This window comes from Chelon labrosus (assembly GCF_963514085.1).
Source record: "Chelon labrosus genome assembly, chromosome: 10".
NCBI lineage: Eukaryota > Metazoa > Chordata > Actinopteri > Mugiliformes > Mugilidae > Chelon > Chelon labrosus.
Window position 1 is genome coordinate 8,798,409 of NC_140360.1, and position 19,232 is coordinate 8,817,640.

Consider the following 19,232-nt stretch of genomic DNA (forward strand, 5'->3'; position numbering starts at 1 on the left):
ATTATGAAGAGACAAAGACGGCGAGAGGGAACGAGAGAAGGATAGAGAGAGTGAAAGGCAGAAGGAAAGAAAGAGAGGGATAGAGAGAGAGAGACAGGGGTCAGGGAGCCAGCTGATGTGAAAGTGCCTCCGATCACCTCGTGCTTCTCCTCCGCCCCCTCGCTCTGTCTCTCTCTATCTGTTCCACTCTTTCTTTCTTTCGTTCCCACTTGAATTCCTCTCCCAGCGCTTCACTCCAATGTGACGCTGGTTTTTGATCGACGATAACAACAGAGATGCGTCAGTCAGGGCCCACACACAAACACACACACACACACACACAAGTTAAAAGTGCCAGCGCAAGTTAAAAGTGGCACTCGAGAGAGAGAGAGAGAGAGCGCACACACATACATGAACGCAGCCACACACAGCAGTGGCCTTTGAGTGAATGCTCCTCACAAGACATAATGACAGCATTCTGCAGTAACCATAGTTGGGACAGTTCCCACAGACAAGACAGACAGAGAAAGAGAAAGACCATTTCTTTCTGTCTTCACCTCTCCTCCTACTCCCCACCTCCTCTCCAACAACCCTGACTTTGTCTGGACCATGTGACCGTCCATAAATCTACACGATTGGCTAACAAATTCCGGACGTACGATTCTTTTAATGGTCGCAGACACTATAAAGGAGTGCTTCACCAAAAAACTTATCTTTTCAGTGTTAAATACTCATTGCTTGCAAGATTGAAAGTAGAAGAGCATATATTTAGTAGAAAGTTCTGAACCTACTCCTGCAGCTTGACTGATTTATGAGCAATAAATGATCAATAACATGACCCAGGTGGCATGTATGCAGTGTGACGACATTCTCCTCAACAACAGAAAAGTGAATTATGCCACCGGATAGATACATTTGTCTCAATCCATCCATCCTTTGCAAAGGAGCAAACTACAAAGAGTTCAGGAGACACAATGGTGTTGAAAGACTATCCAGAGTGAAATCTAAACATTCCCCAACATATAATACTCTAACCACTTCAGTATCTTCCTGCATGGGACCACACCATGTGACCACACCTTGGGACCAAACCTTGGGACCAAACCATGGGACCAAACCATGGGATCCCACTAGGCGGAAGCTCTGGTGTTGACGGCCTACGGACTCAGGCCACTTCTTTCTGGTCATCGGATCGGACCTGACACAGCGCAGCATTTGGTGGTGTATATTTTGAATGGGGGAAGGGGATGAGGGTGGTGGTGGCAGGGGGGGGCAGGTTACGGAGCCAAATGAAAACATGTCACTCAGGGCCCATTAAAACGTAACCCTGCCCAGCAGAAGAAAGAGACCCATATCATCATTATGTCATCTCGGGGCGAAGCAAAAACCGCAAATATTATTCCTGCAGCCCCAATCCCCCTCATCAAACCCCCAATACCCAACACACACACACTCTTACACACACCTCCCCTTCTTTTCCTTCGGATGACAGAGAAGACGGGATGATTGGGGCTACGGTGTGTTTGCTCACTGTCTGAGAATGACGATGAAGATGTTTGGGAACTTCCTGATCATCCATCCATCCATCTATCTATATTCCAAACTGCTTGTGTTTCCCAATCAACATTTCAAACTCTCCCAATATCCCATTTAATCAAAAACTGTACATTAAAGGAACTGACAACAGTTAGTCTTTGGCATTTTTGCTTGATTCATGTTCCAAAATTGTTGTGGATTAACTGTATGGTTGCTCATTTCAGTGCACCATCCACCTATTAATTCACACACATACAGAATCTCCTATGACTGGAATTCAAATGTAAGAGAGGTATTTTTGTATGATCCACTTTTAGGCCTGCACTACGCTTTGTGTCTATGTGTGGCGCTTGTGTGACACACACACACACACATGCAGAGAGCCAGGGGGTATTTGTGACGTTCAGCATTATGAAAAATGACTTGCCCCCGTGGCACACCGGGGTGGCAGTGATTATAATATCCAGATAATCATTTCAAACAAATTATCATAATTATCAATCAATCATGAGCCTATTTAAGCAGGGGGGGTGTGGGGGGTGAGGAGGGGGAGATGGGGGAGTGTGGTGCTGTTGGCAGAGGGTAAACTATGGCCCGGAGCACTGGATCACTTCTGTGACCCATGAGCCTCCCTCTGTCCACATAATAGCCCTCATACATTTAGGGCCATTTAGCTTGTGTATTTAGAGACTCAATTCCCCAGCTTGATATAGAGGGAGCAAAAAAAAAAAATAAAAGGTACTCAGCGCCTGCACATACACACCCAGAGAGTCACAACTGCAGCTGACCCCCATTTGGCTCCCCGGTCTTTCAACATGGAGTGAGAAAACCCTACTTATAGGTCAGAGTTCATATCAACCCCCTGTCATATTCCCATTTACAGCTAATGCCACATTTAAAACGCACATTTACTGAAACTTTGACGCAGATGAAGAGCTCAAGCACAAACGCACACAAAAGACTGTCGCTGTCAGGCTTATTATGAAGACGTGTGCCACTTCAAGCTTCAAGGAACGCACTGAGCAAGCATGTCCGCCCTCGGTCCGACAAATAGGAGAGGAAGAGCGAAGCAGTCGGAGCGAAAGAGACTCGATCGTCTTAAAGAGATATTCCTCTGTGCCTTTTCGCAGCAAATCCCCCGCTGAAAAGCAGCGTGAATTGATTCAATCTCCTCGGTATTGAGAGGTGAATGAATGGGAACCGGAGAGAGAGAGAGATGGACAGAGAGATAGAGAGATAGGAAAAGAGAGAGAGATAGATAGTAGCCTTCGGAGGGGGGGAGATGATCGTCTTGGGAAAAAAGCAATCAGTGCTCATTGATTTTCTCTGCTGGTTGAATGGAGGGTGTCTATCTGGAAGTCATTATCTGCAATCTGATCTGCTGGAGTGTTTACACACGTCGGCATGGACAGCAGCGCTCGTCTGAAGATGAGGATTAACACACAGACACACACACACCCCGACACACACACACACAGACTGTCTTCTTTCCCCCTGCTCTATATCCAGCCATCACTTTTAAATCCAAGGAATCCAAAAAGAAACACAAGTTGTCCGACACCCTATTAACTCCCTCACACACACACACACACATAAATGTAAGTGCGGTGTGTGAATGGGGAACACACATAAGCGGGGCCTAGACAGCTAAACAGACAGACAGATAGTCCTGTTTTGTGCGGCCGAACCCGAACCAGAGCAAACAATCCCTGATCGCTATCGCCAATATCCACGCGATAGCGATCTATAGCTGCAACAACACCGTCCTGTCTCCGCCGAGAAAGAGAGAGGGATGAAATGAGCGGCAGAAGAAGGAGGAGGAGGTAAGAAGAGGAGGGATACAGATAACAGATCTTTTCATTTTCCGTCTGGGCGCGTGTGGTGTGAGGATGCGCGCGACTTTATGTTGCATGTGCGTAAGCCAGAGTGGCTCATGGATATGAACCCAAGGCCTTAAACTTCACACACACACACACACACATATATATACACAAGTAGAGCTGTTAAAGCAGCTCTGTGCAGCTTTCAGTAAGTGGACCGGAGAAGCTACAATAATATGTTTGCTTTGCTTTTATACGCTGCCTTTTCCTGGACTCTAATGTCGCATTTACACTCCGTTCAGAAGTTCAAATGTGTCGAATAAGAAGAAATGGTAAATGTCTTTTCATGATTAATGTGAGTTTACTGAGAAATCGCTTACTAAAACATCCTAATTTCATTTGTTTTATTGCATTTCTTTTAAAAAGAAGTGTTTAAAAATGTGTGGAATAGTTCTAATCTTACTTTGTTCACCTTAACCTCCCGCAATGTGTTTCAGTTGGTGCTCTATAAAAAGATTTTAGAATAATATGTACGTTTGTCATCTCATTCATCCATTTTGTATCTCTATATTCTGTGAGTGCAGCGGCTAAAATATAGTTCCCACCTCTCACTGACGCATCCTGCAGCGGCGTGTAGACGTGCATCTCGCCGTGAAACACACGCAACACACAGAGAAACACAACACCAGTCCTGTTTACTGCAACGCAAAGCGGTTCGCAACAAACGAGGGCCGCTAACACGCAGTCATGCAAACACACCTTTCGAGCAATGAACTAGTTTATTCACAGGCCTCACCTCAATTAACATTCTGCCTTAATCAAGCATAGCGATGGTAATGACACGGCGCAGGCGGGAGTAGTCGGTGTTTTTGCCCGTGCGCCCCATGTTTGTGTGCGACCGCATGTGGATGAATGAGTCATGTCACAAGGAATGGCTCATGCATAATTTCATTCATATTCATAACAGGCATGCGGTCTGCCACCGCCCCGACGAGGGCCCACCGCAACTCACACTCTGCATAATGAGATGTGGCCGGTGTGTGTGTGTGTTTTTTATTTTTCGTGCGTGTGCATGTGTGTTTGGATTTTAAGTACTGTAGGTAGGAATTCTGCATGTGTGTCTGCGTTCTGTCATTTGTGTGAGCTATAACTTCATGCTCTCATTGGTGCATGTGTGCGTGCACGCCTACTCCGCGCACTCGTGTGCGTGTGTGTGTATAAGAGCGTGCAGAATGTAGTGCATGGGCCACTCTTATGTGGAAGGTGGTTAGGTAGTTTATAAAACCAAGTAGGTTTTTCCACATTGTACGAACATGTGGGGAACACGGAACAGCCCAAACCACCTGCGGTCAACTCTTAAAATAAGCTCATTGACTAATGTAGGATTTCAAATCAACCGGGCAGTCTGTGATTTACATGCCTGCCTGCCTGTTTATAGAAGGTGCCGCAATAAGACCCTTGACCTGAAATGCAAATGAGGAAATTTAAGTGATTCTGTTTTTCTAGGACCCAAATTGGCCATAATTCCAAATTACGGCAAAAGAGATTTTAAGTGAAATACATCTAGTTAAGTTCGCTCGCGAGGCGTTTCTGCGGAGTACCCACATTCTCTCCTCTCACATGCTGCTTTTATTAGGGCGCTGGACTTTGTATTGAAAAGTAGTCTGCCATTAGTTCTGCTACTGATGTTTTTACCGTCCTGTCATGTCAGATAAGTCCAAAGTCTAACCTCTCAGTTTGGAGTTCACAACCGGTACGTCAGTCACGTTACATAATAAACACCAGTAATAAATAAATGCTACTGATTGCACTCGTGCTGATTTTTTTTTTTTTCAATCCATCTTTTTTCGTGAAAAAAACAAACCAAAAACCAACAATGTCAGTGGTGGATTTTGCTGTATTTGCTAAACATATATCGCTCAACTCACAGCTCCTCCATTTTCAACCATTGATTTCAGCTTGTGTCACTGGCTTGGGTTGGAGCTGTGCCTGCACGGCTTCAGTAATTCTCAGAGAGAGTGCCTCCTCTGCCGCGTCCATTGTTCTTTCACGGACCATTAGATGGACATGAACCCTCGTGCCGTTCCGTCTTGACCCGGTGACACTGGCCGTAAAAGCAAACTGCCCAGTCGACTCAATAAATTTATCACCTCATAAAGTGGTCAGTGACTGGACAATGAGACGTGTCAGAGCCACAGAGTTTGCGTGCGCGTCAGTGTCTTTTGTCGCTTGAGTGAGGCGAGGGGTTTAGATTGTGGGTCACAGTCGTGTTTCATACGTAGAGCTTATTAGTTGCTAACAGACATAATAAATAATGTATGATTTAAATCACAGATATGCTCTACTGTGCAAAAATCAAAGCCTGCAGAGGGATTTTTACAGTTGCTGTTCTTTACCACGTAAAAAAATGAACTGAAAGTGTATGTAGTCCTAAACAAATCTGCAACTGGAGGTGCGTGCATGAAAATATACACTCTATACACAGAGGCCGAAGATTTGGTACCCAAATGCGGGTAAATATTGGAGATGTTTGGAAGATGCAGCCCAGAATGATTCAAGACAGATAGATAGAAACACAGGGGGCTATTTTTATGATTTCATCAAGTCCAACTCTACTACGTCACCCTAACCAGCACTCTGATACCTTTGATGTGTAGGTTAAAGCATCAACATAGTCGTTGTGTAAGAGAAAAAGGCAAGATTTGCAAAGAAGTATAAAGAAAAACCATCCTCCTACCTTTTTGATGCAGCTGTCAGGAGAGTCATCTTCGTGGTCGTTCATCATCTGCTGAGAAAAAAGCAAAGACACGTATGTAGGTTTTTTTTTTCACATGCTTAATGGTGCCAAATGATGAGGGGATATAGCAGATTAAGCAGCATTTGACTTTGATTGAGAAGAATTTATTTATAAAAGCATTAAAAGGAAATATTGATTCCGGCTCTTCAAAGGCCTTCGGTTTGCTCGAAGACAAACGCACGGGGTGTCCACAGTTCATCGCACAGAGCCTCTGGGCTACAAATGTGACCGGAGGGATATAATAATGGACTGAGAGGTCACCAAAACACACACAGAAGCAAACATAACACTACACACATTCTTGATGAATGAATGCCCCCCATTTGACGTTAATTCTCTGCTTCAGCGTTGCAGGAAATTTCACCGCGGCCGCGTGTGTGTGTGTATGTGTGGCAGCGAGTGTGTGTATAATTAAGCCTTCAAGCAATATTTACTGGGGGCAGATGGGTGGTAGAATGCTCCCAGTGTCTGCCAGAGGAAATGAAGGAAGTGGGGGAATGATGAAGAGATGGGGCAGCGCCGCAGCAATGAGAGGGCGTTTCACACAGAGTCTCTCCTCGTCCGTCTGTTTCTTTCTCTCCCGCTCTGAAGCCCATTGATGGCAAGTGAGTATCGCGGGAGTGATGCAGACTGTTTTCAGAGCAGGTTAGGGCGGGGTGGGGGGATCAGCGTAGCACTTTACCGAGTTAAGATGAAATTAGGCCTATAATACTCCCCGAAGCACAGACTCTCAGCATATCTGAGCCTTCCTTTTCCTGCTCCCTATCCTATCTATCTGCCCTTTAACAGTGGGTGTGCTGTTGGTGGGTTGAGGCAAGACTGGCCGCCTTTATATTAGAGCTGACATATTAAAGTTTGTATTTCCTTAACCAATGTGGCCCACCATGATTGGGAAAGAGACATTTATCTGCTTTGGAATCTCCCATGGAGACTGTGGGGCTATTCTTTGGATCCTGGCACACAGCAGCTTCTTTTATTCACCTTTCTCTACAAGGCCTCACTTCACAGGAAGTGATTATGAGCGCATGTGTGTATGAGTAGGTTGTACCCACTCACACTTTTTTTTTTTTTTTTTTTTCCCTGAACAGAACAGAAAACAGTTATCTAAAAACATAGTAGCACACAGAAGTTTACCCCTCTTCTTTCTCCGCCATAACTTCACAGTGAACCAGATGGGCCATGTGCGCGCGGGCCTACAATGGTTTCCTACATTAAGCTGTCAAAGGATGTGTTTCTAAGCCTCACCAAATGGTTGTAATTACACCGCAGACACTTACGACAGTGTTCTCAACCTACTTACTGTACACATCATCTAAACCTTTACAGACGCATCCTGTTCCTGAAATCAGCCTCAGACAAAGCAGCGGCGAACATGAATCAGCTCGTGACTGGAGGTTGTCTGTTTTTTGTTTTTTAAAAAACGTGCCAAATAGAGTGGTTTTGTTTTTGAAAGTTTCAATATTTCTGTGCTCATAGGCTCATACTTACAGGTGCATATGGCAAAACACTGTAAGCAAAGAGTTAAAAGTAATCTAAAGCGTGCAAGGCCCTTTAATTTCTCCGCACATTTGTTTGAATTTGCTGTTTAGCTGTTGTCAGAGTTTTATTTATTTTGCGGAATACACTGTATAATCCTTTAATGCAAGAACTGTTTATTAAATGGATTTCAGCATGACAATTACTAGGGGGGAAGATAGATCGGGTTAATATATCTGCTCTAGAAGTAAAAAGAATAATAATAATAGTGCTTGTGTAGCTTAAACATGGAAACACAATTGACAGAGAAATAGAGCGAGTGTTTAGGAAAGAGAGGTTGGGGTTGCGGAGGGGAGAGGGGTGGGGCGGGGAGGCCTTCCCGTTTCTTGTAATGCACCGAACCAGCTGCAACAGTTTACAAAACCAACAGCTTGGCTGGGTCACCTAAAATGCTACCAGGCGTTCTGCAACTGTAGGACAGTTTCTGGACTTTCCCTCTGCTCTGTGCAGCTACATGCCAAGTGTAAATATGTGTGTGTATCAAATTGTGCAAGAGTAACCTAAAACTCCAGAAGACATGCATGCAGACACGAGTGGTTTTTACTGATGCCTTAATGTCTTTCAGCTTTAGGTGGGGGGTCGGGGCTGTGTGGGCGCTCCATCGTCCAAACCTCAGTTTTGCATCCAGAAAAAACGGAGCTCATCGTCAGAAATGCACTAATTGTAAAGCTTCCTGCTTTTGAACTCGATGCATTTGGAATCTGGATTGTTTGCGTGTTGAAAAGTGACCCAAATTTGTTGCTTTTTACTAAAATACACGAATAAAAGTTTGTTGGCAAACAGAGTTATCAGTGGTGAAAAGCAACTACTTGTGCAATGATGACAATGACTTTAACACAAAGGCAGGTGGGGATGCTCTTTCAACACTTACGTACTGTCCGCGCACACAGACTCACGGGTATACGCTGACACACATTCCAGACAAACACACACAAGCAGTGCTCTAGCCGTGCAGCAGGAGCCAGCCAAACAAATAAATAAGCTATTAATTAGGGAAGGAAAATGTGATTGGCCACTGACTAGCGCAGCGATGATTTATTGCTCGTGTCACCGTCATCTCAAAGTGACTTTAACTCCGGGTTGGTGAGACAGGTCCAAATACAGACTGGCCTATGTCGAGAGGGATAGATTTTCCACGACACAGAGAAAGGTAAAATTGTCCATTTGTTCTGTATCTAGCCTGCCGAATGCTGACATGTCAATATGTCTTGTGGAAAAGAGAAAACACTGAAGTGAGGGTAATTAGAAAGAGTGTATAAATGTGTGTCTGGGCACACAAACTTCTCTCTCTGGCCCGTATGACCTCAAACATAAACAAATCCAGCCGTGGCTTGATGAAAGTGCAGCCACCTGCAGAATCCTTCCACCAAGAGCTGTCCAGACTCTCATTAGGAATATACGTAACCGTGCGCGTGCGTGTGTTTGCGTATGCGAGAGTGTGTATATCTCACCATGTCTGTGGTGTGTTCTTTTACCCAGGGCAGGAGGGAAAACCCCGTCGTTATTAGTGTTTCATAGCACAGCTTTTGTTATTGGATAGAGTCAGGGGTTTTTCAACACCACTTTAACACCATTCGTATTGACATGCCATGATGACCACGCGGACAAAAGAAAACACGACGTGAGGAGAGACACTCAGCAAGTGGACTGCCTCATTGTTATTACAAGAATGTCACAGCCTGCAACACATGACGGAGAGAAATCCCTCTAGTTTATTTCCAGAGCTCATTTAATACGAAAAAACAGCAGAAATTCCCCCGTGAGGGCTTTCTGCCGTGGGCCGATCACGCACATGTGCTGCTTTTGCATGAGGAGTCTGTCTGTGAAACGGTGATCCACACCCCTAGTCACAAAACGCACCAATGAGAAGGCTGAGAAAGTAACCATAGCAATCACAAGAGAGGAGAACCTCAAAAAGCTTGCTCATCATCGTCCACAGGCGTGAGGAGAAGAAGAGGGCCCCACTTGGAGGTTTGTACCGTAGGAAAATGTTAGCATTCTGTTGCCAAAAACAATTCTCCTCAACCCTGGATAATATGAGGCAATACTGCAACACGGCCCAGTGGATGGCTGCGGATGTCACAAAGCCACAAGTTTCCAAAAAGAACCAGCAGCAAACAAACCTCAGGGCTTTTTGAACCAGGGCCCTGACTGACAACCCATTGGCTGCAAGAGCCACACCAAGAAAGCCACAAATTGAAAGTTTTGCTACGCATTTATTGGGAACTTTTGCAGCTCCTTGGCACGTTGACAACTCTTCATTGTGGTGGCAAAGCTGGATGGGTTATTGATCTTTTAGATGTATAGATGGGAGAGGAAGCGGCGGTCTTTCGCTTTGGGTCGTGTTGAATAATAAACTGCAGCGAAAGTGTATTTGTGTCAGAGAGCAGGGAAGAAAAACAAAGAGACAGAAAATGAGAGGAGGTTCTGTTTCTCATTGCTTGAGCCTTTAAAAAAGGAGCTAACCATCATGTCAAACATGATCTCAACAAATGTATCCGACTCCTGTGACTCCCTGATACTGGCAAATCTGATTGGAGCACTTCACAATCAATGAAATGACACGACTGCCCCAAAAAAGGAAGAAAAAGAAGTGGGGATAACAAGTCTCCTGTGTTTTTTTTTCCTCCTCTCGCTATCTGTTGGAAACCCAGATAACGAACCTTTTACACATTCCTGGCAGAGACCGCTTCACTAAGGATATATGTCTGATTCAGCCTGCTTTTTAGCATCAAGTCAGATAGTGCCTGCATGTCGCTCCAAGTCTTTTCACTGGCTTGTGCTTTAAAAGGGTGTAAAATGCGGCTATTTCGAGACTTCCCGGAGATAGGGGCTTTGACAGTTGACCCAAAACAAGACCAGGGCTATGACTTCTTAAAAACATGCCTCAACAATGAGGTTTGCTCGCAGAGCTTTAAGCAGGGAAGCGGGAAGACTGAGGCAGGAGAAGAGGAAACAGGGTAGAAATTTGTGCCGCTAAATACCAGGAAGCTGGGCGTCCATCAGATTGAATATGATGACTTTAATAAGCGGAAGACCTTAGGTGGCTCGGCCAAGGCAAACATCAAGGGCACTGCTGATAGGAAACTTTCACTCCCTCACTCCTGATCTTTCTGTCTGAGTCGATACAAAAGATAATAACAATATAATCACTGATTACGAACAGTTATCTACACTCGGATTTGAAGGCTAATGTGGGAAAATTGTACAGTTCATTGGTAAAAGCGAGGGAAATTGATGCCAAAGGAATGCATTGTGCGAAAGAAATGAGGGCGATCAAATCTGCTCGACACTTATCACGTAGCGCTAAAGCTAACTCTGTTACCCAACCCTACATCCAGATGGGTCAGGGTGCGGCCAGTGACGGAACTGAGAACTGTTGGTGAGATAGAGCTTAGTGCACAAAGGTTAGATTTGGAAGGCAAACACTCAGAACAATTGCGCGACTCTGGAAAGTCACGGCCACTTGTCAAATACAAACGGCTGGTATTTACAGAACGAGCTTTGACCCTGTATGTCCTGAGAGTCTTTGTGTGATTTATGAAGAAAATGCCATAGTGAAATATCCTGGCAGGGTTTACATTGACCCCGGACAGGATTGTCTCATCTTTGCAGTGTCCTGTATGATTCACAGGTCTTGTGCAGACATGCAGTCTAGATGTCATACACCTGAGCACAAAGGAGCAGATTCAATATTTGCATTCATACATTGACAATTGCAGAGTTTGAAGTTATTTCTATGAGCGAGGCGATGTTACAAATTGAGGTTTGCACTTATTAAGCACACAAACCTTGGGAAAGAAGCTCACTTTCACGAAAAAGAGAGTGAGAGGAATGCAAAGGGAGGTAGAGGGAGAGAGGAAGAGAGCACGATTTTGCAAATTTATTAAAAGGGTCATATTTTCATGGGAGCCTTGTACGACCATCCATCACCTAACGTCCAAGGCCCCTTATCCTTTTAAGGCCGCTGATTCTGAACTTGATATCGACACAGCCATACAGATAAATTATCTGCTTGGCCTCCGCTTTATTGATAAGCCATTTGGGCAGATGATCAGTAATAATCATAAGTGAATAAGGGCGCGCCAATAGATCTTCTGCTAGCAGATGCTGTGACAGCCGCAGGGTTGAGGGCCAATAAATAACCCTACCTTTTGGCCTAAGAGGATTGCCTACACAGCATCGGCAGCCGCTGCAGCATGCCTTTCAGATAATGATATATCACGTCTTCCCTCTCCATTTTGATAAAGGTTGCAGTTTATTGACACGTGGCAGCCGGAAGAAAAATAATATTGCTTTATTTCTAATGATCTCCTATTCTTCCCGTGACACATATTGCCTCTTAGTAAGCAAGAGGTTATGGGAGTAAGATTTAAGGTCTTGACTTGGGGGCATATAGATCGAATAAAAGGTCATGCCATGGATACTTTTCATTTCAGCTGAGCGAGATGCCTACGCAGCCAATGCATATATGAATGTTTACATTTACGCATTACATAAAGCTGATATTGCCTTTTCAGCCCAGCAATGTCATATGGTTCACATCTCCATTTCCCCTTGCAAACTGAATTTGTGTATTTAGAAACATATACCAGACCACACTGTCTGTCCCCTCTGTGTAGTGCCAATATGAATGCCTAATTCAAACCAGGAATTCCTTTTAGGAGGTAGAAAAGGACACAGAAACACAGAGAGGGGGGATCTCTCATCACATCGGGGCTTTTCTGGACAGCAACCACTGAGATATTGTCATGTGGCGACTGACAACTGGCGAGTAAATTGCATATAGTTTATCGGGGTCTGGCTAAATATTTACACCGTTTGCATATTTCAACATAAACATGGGGGTTTGGTAGCGTTTCATTTCGCCTCTCTCTCTCATACGTCCAATATACGCACTGAAAGGATATGTTGGCTCAAACACGAAGGCCGTACGTGGACAGATGTTAGACACTGCAAGTGAAGAAATGAGGAAAAGAGACGATTTTAGAGGGTTAGTCAAGTTTTTTCCTTGACAGAGTGCATTTGTCTATGTCTCTGTGTTAGTATCTGCGTGCGCTGTGTGTGTTAGCGGAAAGCCACGGCATGGATTTTCAAGGGGGATCCCTTGAAAATCCATGCTGTGGCTTTTCGCTATTTTTGTGGATCACACACATATAGAAGGAGCTTGGGCGCGGGCCCAAACATAGAAGTGAAAAGTCTCCAGTGACTTGGAGGCTAAGTGCATGTATATATGGGTTGGTGCCCGGGACAAGCAGGGGCTTTCTTTTGGGCTTTCGAGGGTTGATACCGGGGTCAAGCCCTGCGCACGATGATTACGACGATGCTTGAGGAGGCCAAATCACGGCGAGTGACTCGCTGATGAGATTTCTCTAGCAGATAAACAAACAAGGCTTGACCATGGATTTCCTGCTCAAGGGTATGAGTGTGTGTTTGTTTATGCGCAGAGCAGAGCACTTTGGAAATATGGCGGCGATCTGGTGCATCAAGCTGTGACAAATTGCACACACGCCACGGACGGTACACACTGTAATTAGCGGTAACAGTCGTGCAGATCAATAATCAAACACCTCCCTGAGGTCGTCCGTCTTCTAGACGCTCTAGTATCAGCATCCGTGCTCTTCAGCCTGTCTTCACCTTCTAAACGCTCTGTTTTTTTGCGCCGGTATGGCCTCTGTGTTTACAAGGAAGACACGGAGCTTAGATGTAAGGTCATCAGTAGGACAGGAGGGAATGGAGTGGAGCGAATGTGCAGCTAAGTTCATAAGTCACTCTTTGTATCATAGGTAGTTTGTTTTAGTTGCTTTTACTGCACCGACATACTTCTTAGTCAACATATAACTGAAAAGACTGAGAAACACTGTTAAACGTGTCCTTTCTTTTACAGAAACGGCTCAACGGTGGGAATAAAGATTGCGTTTCTGCTTTAAACGATTAATTCAGGATTCTCAAATGCCACCAACAGGTTAAGTCAAACAAGTCTTTTTCTCTTTTTCCCCCCTTTAATAATGAATTCAAATGCAATTACCGCCGACTGAAGCACGTACACGTTATAAATACCAAAAATAATAATGGCAGCTTAATAGTTCTAATGGCCGCTATTAGCATGTGTATTATTTTTAGTATGATGTGCAGATAAAGCACAAAAAGCACTTGTGTACAACAAATGGACTGTAACTGGTGCGGTGTTTATCCCTGTGATTTCTTTTGGTGGCCGATCAGATTATTTACACGGTGGAAACATATAAAGACCAGAGCAGTTAGGCCGGCTGCTACTGCCAAAAGATACTGTCTGGAGATACTGCCTATAAAAGGCTTCTTTAACTATGGCGGCCAGAGATTTTTGCATAGAGTCGCTACAAAGAAAAAAAACATAAAAAGACAACTAACTTGATTGCCAAATGCATGTAATAGCCCCTAAATCATGATGACTTGATCTTTTCAGAGTCTGTTATTCCACCAGCTATTAAGACCAAGAACAATTAGATAGCATTCCAGACACTGTTAGAAAAGCTTCTGCAGTCTTTCAGGCTAAAGCGAGTGAATAATGAACGACACAGCGGTAACTATCATGGCTAGGTTATATGTCGACATAATCCTGTCCTGCAAATCACCAAAATTGACCATCCGCATGAAAATAAATAAACTAGAAATACACGTTTAAAGAGTAGTTACATACTGAAACACCAAGGAAACACTAAAAAATGATAGATTAAACCCATTGTGCAAATGAATCATCCTGTGTTCAGCGCTCATTGATTCGCTCACTCTAATTTGTTTCGCTCCACGGCAACCTCTTTGGAGCTTTTTTTTTTTGCTCCCTGTCTATAATTTTTTTCCACATCTTTCTGTACTCTGTCTTTCTGTGTTTATCCTCGTTCTCGAGAGATAGCAACATTTATCACCCGAAGAGCTGTCTCCAAGTCCAACCCATCACCTCCACAATAAACGTCAAGCCGTCATGATTTATGCAGCTAATGAAATTGATTAGACGGCTACAATGTCCCAGAACATTGTAATCGCATGATTCACCGCAGTGCTCTTTTCTCAGCTGCCTTGAAGTCGGTGTGTTTTGGGTGCGTTTAAACCGACAACGGGAGGTAAAGACAGGTCGGGAGACACGTTGTTTCACCACCGCCTGACAATGATACAGTTACATCTTCGGTGTCCCTATCATCACTCCGTATAGTTTGGCCTTGAGGACTCCTCGGAGAAGATATAATTGAGTGGAGATAATGTAGCAATCCCACTCCCTTGTACAAAGGCCATTGTCTGATGTTTTTGACATCAAACCCTGAGCTGAAGTGTCACCGACTATGATAATTTCAGGGACGGTCTCGGACTTCAAAAGAAAGTGTGGTAACGATGTTGCAAAAGCGATGATATGATGCTGCCGCGTATCCTGAGGCACTGAATGGAAAAAACTGTGCATAACAGTGGACTTTGTGGTGCAAGACACTGCCAAGAAGATTTTTAATATCTGACAGATACCTCATGTCATTCCAAAGTTCAATCACGCCAATGATATATAAACTAAAGGCAGTTACATCAATCGTCATCTCGGTTCAGAGCACTCCATCACGAGCACTGCTTGTCAGACTGCCAAATACTTTTTGCCAGAGACAAAACCCACCTTGAATATGCAGGTGAAATATGAATTTCCAGTCAGTTGACCTTCGGGCTCATCACAAATGACTTTATTAGCTGGGCCATATAAGGTGAAGGTCTTTTACAACCCTATTAGTGTGAAGCGGAGACTATCTCTGTCACTAAGATTGATGTTCCCCAGCTTATCGAGAGCTTCCGTTATCAGGAAAAACCTTCAGCGAGGCATACGAAGTCCCATTTGCACACCTCAGACTTGAGACTCATCAAACCTCACGGGTCTTTATCGGTGGCATCATAAGCTGTTAAAAACTCTTATCAGCCGTATCGCTTCGCTGGTGTCTGTGATACCGGTTTTATTTTTTTAGCATAGACCTGTCGTCATCTTGGCAACAAAGGCCCGATATGTACAGATAGGATGCGCTGTTTTGGTCTCTGAACCCTGGTTTACAGCTGTCTGTCCATCTGGCCTGTCTATGGGATGATGACGGATGACTTTATTGGGGGAGTTGCATGGTCACAACTCGGTGTTGGGGAGTTTCCATTAGTCATCTAACGAGCAATCAGCATGGAAAATGTTTGGCAAACACCCCCTTGACACTTTTTTTTTGTTATTTTTATATCTGAAAAGCCAGAATGCATGCTATGTTTCACACTTTTTAGAGATCAAGCCATATTTTAACTCATTTTTGGCACCGACGGTTGAAAGAGATGACTTAGAGAGAGGAGAGTTATTGGACAAAAGAGGAGGGGGAGCAGGGGCGAGCTTGGTGAGAGGAAACTTATCTGTCCTTGGGCTGAGGGACAGAACACAGTGCCGGCTTTATTCAGCGTCTCGGCTCTGTCGTTAAGGAACGATGACACACTCCTCCAGGCCCACATTAATCTTTAACAGTGTGATTTCTATAATAACACCAGTGTTTTCCCTAAGGCACGTGGGGAGAGAAGGCCCCGTTCAGTCCTCTCCAGCTCTGTCAAGTTTTTTTTTTCTCTCTTCTTTTTTCCCCCCACGCTGTTAACATTGGAAAGCAAAGAACAAGGGAAGGGGTTAGAAAACTAAAAAGATGGACAAGAGATTGAAGGGAGAAAATATGAGAAACGCTGAACGGTAGTGTGACGCCAATAAAAAAACAAAAAAAAAAAACAAAGGGAACCGGAGCGGATTTGGCGCAAACGTCACCAGACGTTAAAAGCCCTTGACCTCACTTATTCGCCCAGACAGTGGCAGCTTCAGTGGCTCCTTCACGCCGCACATTACTGTTGTTAACAGTGTTATCACAAGGCTGCCCTCGGCAAGATAAAGACTGTGGCCGCTGATGGGCCTTAAGTGAATGAGGCGGCAGATGCGTAGATAAAGCGGGGAGTGTCAGTCAGTCAGCCAGCCTCTGGTTAATGACAGCGGAGAGATAAAAGCACAAACAACAACGTTTTGTGCAGAGCTGTGTGTGTGTGTGTGTGTGTGTATCGAGCAGCAGGCTGGGAAAGAGAGGGCAGGATAAACAGGCCTGTGCCACTAATGTTCAGATTTAGGGAGACGGACAGGACTCTCTCTTTCTCTCCCCTCATCAGGGCCGAGGGAGGAGGCTCGGTGACCATTACACAGCATGATAGCGCCGCAGCTTTGTGGTTTCCCATCAGGACAAGCACGGGGCCTCGTAAGGCACAAAGAAAAAGATGGAAGATCCAGAAGGCACATTCTGACAGACAATCAAAGCCAAAAAGGACCAGCTCACGAGGCCAAGTGCATTCTTGCAAACATCTCGTCTCACAAAATCTCCCCCTTTATCTCCCGTCCCTCCGTACCCACTGTGCAGAAACAGTATATCTCGTTTCACAGTATCTTAAATTCTGTAGATGTGAGAGTGATATGACTGCTCTCTTTATAAGACTTTTTAAGACGTTTCTGAGGCCGTTAAGCTGTCGAATAGACTTATCCGTTCTGCAGCTTTCAATAACTTCCATATGTGTTTCATTTCTCATCTCCTCCCTCCTTCCTCTGTCTCCCTTCCGCTGAATGCCTCACACAGTATACAGAAGGTCGGGCCAAGGCTAACATGTATCTATAATGTGTTCGTCTCAGGCAGCCCCCTGAGGAGCGGAGCCCTGCTCTGGCTCGTTGGCACAGCGGACAATGTGGGTGTTGTGTGGAGGAGCTGGCTGGCTGTCCACTCCGAGACGAGTCAATCTGGGGCCACTACTGAACTGCTGCCTGTCCTGCAGCTCCAGCGCCTCAATAAGACCCTTCTTCACAAATTTTTTAAAGTGTGCTTCTCTTATTTGTTTTGAATCATTATTTTATTTTATTTTTTTAAAACGTCTTAACTTTTTCTTGCGCTCCCCTCCCCGTGCTGGATTTGATCTGTTCGCAGCCCTCACACTCAGTGCAGCCTGTTTTCTTTTATGGGCTTGTGTGTCTCTATGAGTGTGTGTGTGTGTGTGTGTCTACATGGGTACAGAGTACTCCTTTTCACAGAGCTGACACCAGGCAGATTGAGACATCAGGCGCCTGCGTGCTGCGGTAAATTAGCCATTCTTCTCTGTGGCTAATTGGAAATCTAAATGTTTTGCAGAGAAGAGCGGTGAAGGAATGCGACTTACTTGGGAGCGGAAAATCAGATTACACGTCCTATTTTTTATTTTTTTTTGCCATAATAAAAATGATATTTTTTATACTGGTGTATGTCTTCAGTTTACGGTGACATCACCACCTTTAGGGGAATTGCAAAATAACAAAAAAAATACTAAATATATGAAAAATGTCAAAACAAAATTCTTCAGTAGAGATGTATTCCCATCCTGTCGCTTGTAATAAGCCGACATTCAAAACTCTGAATTAGAAGCAAATACATTTCCATGCATAATGACCCAACCGTAAAGCAGAAGAGAAAAAAAAAAAAAACATTAATTACAGTGGCGCCATTTACATAATTCAGAATAAAATATGAAACAAAAAAACGCCACCAACACTAATTGACTAATTCATCACAGGACCTTGTTGGTAAATGTTCTTCACTGCTTGAGCAGTTTCTGCAAAATGAGAACATTTGCAAAAGATTTGAAGCCCACTGGTAAACGCTGGAGACTAGTGAGACAAATATGCAACAATAATAAAAAGCACTTCATGGAATATTTTCTCTTTGCACAGCTGCATTTTATGAAAAATGCAAAGAGAAGCAGCTATTTTTTTTTAACACATGCATCTGTTTATTGTTTTTAAAACTGTAAGGTGGTGTGACTTTACTCTTTATATGCAGACGGACGGTCCTGTGAACATGGCTGGAGTCTGGCCCATGCACCGTTATGGGCGGTACTCCCCGTTGTTGGGGGTGAGTTGGAGGTGCTGGGAAAAAAGCAGTGTGCATTCACAGCCAATGAAGCCCTGTGAGTAACCGTGGCGAGAGTGCTTCTTAACTGATGAGCCCAAAGACAACTTCCCAGATCATCTCTGCCACATGGAGACACCCACAATGCTAAAGACCTTCTGCCACCTCTGAGCAAACCATAAAAAGCCTCTGAATAGCTTAGTTTTAGCCACAGTCATGAAAACAAATCTAAACACCGTGAATTGAGTTTTGTCTCATTCTTCTTAATTGGCAGCAGCAGGTTTTTGCCTCTTTTTCTTCTCCGTTCAATATGAATAAATGCGACAAGCTTCTGATCCCGGCTTTTCAGCCTATGACTGTTTATTTATCTATTTCAACTACACCCGAGGGAACAAAAGGCATGCAGAATGGCCACTGACAGCCATGTCGAATATCTCTTTCTGCCAAATCTGGCTGTTTTCTCTCACTGCTGTCACTTGATGTCTTTATGCGAGGCTGAGAGTTCACCAGTATGAAAGGGGTGGGGGGTGAGCTGAGTGAGTGACCCCCACAGGAGGGGAGTATTAAAAGTAAAAAAGAGAGCGAGAGCAAGGGATGGATGAACCGGAGGGCGGGAGAAAAGTATAAGGGGGAGAT

At 44.4% G+C, this 19,232-nt stretch overlaps 1 protein-coding gene across 1 annotated transcript in view; it reads right to left on the bottom strand.

Moving 5' to 3' along the window:
• The window catches only part of prdm16 (PR domain containing 16), a gene marked incomplete at its 3' end in the record, with an annotated part of 165,691 nt that overhangs the window by 70,479 nt on the left and 75,980 nt on the right, over nucleotides 1-19,232 (bottom strand). Inside the window, exon 3 of the mRNA XM_084552916.1 lies at nucleotides 6,073-6,120. Within this exon, the coding sequence (XP_084409042.1) occupies nucleotides 6,073-6,120 (48 nt within the window). The remainder of the gene's footprint in view (nucleotides 1-6,072; nucleotides 6,121-19,232) is intronic.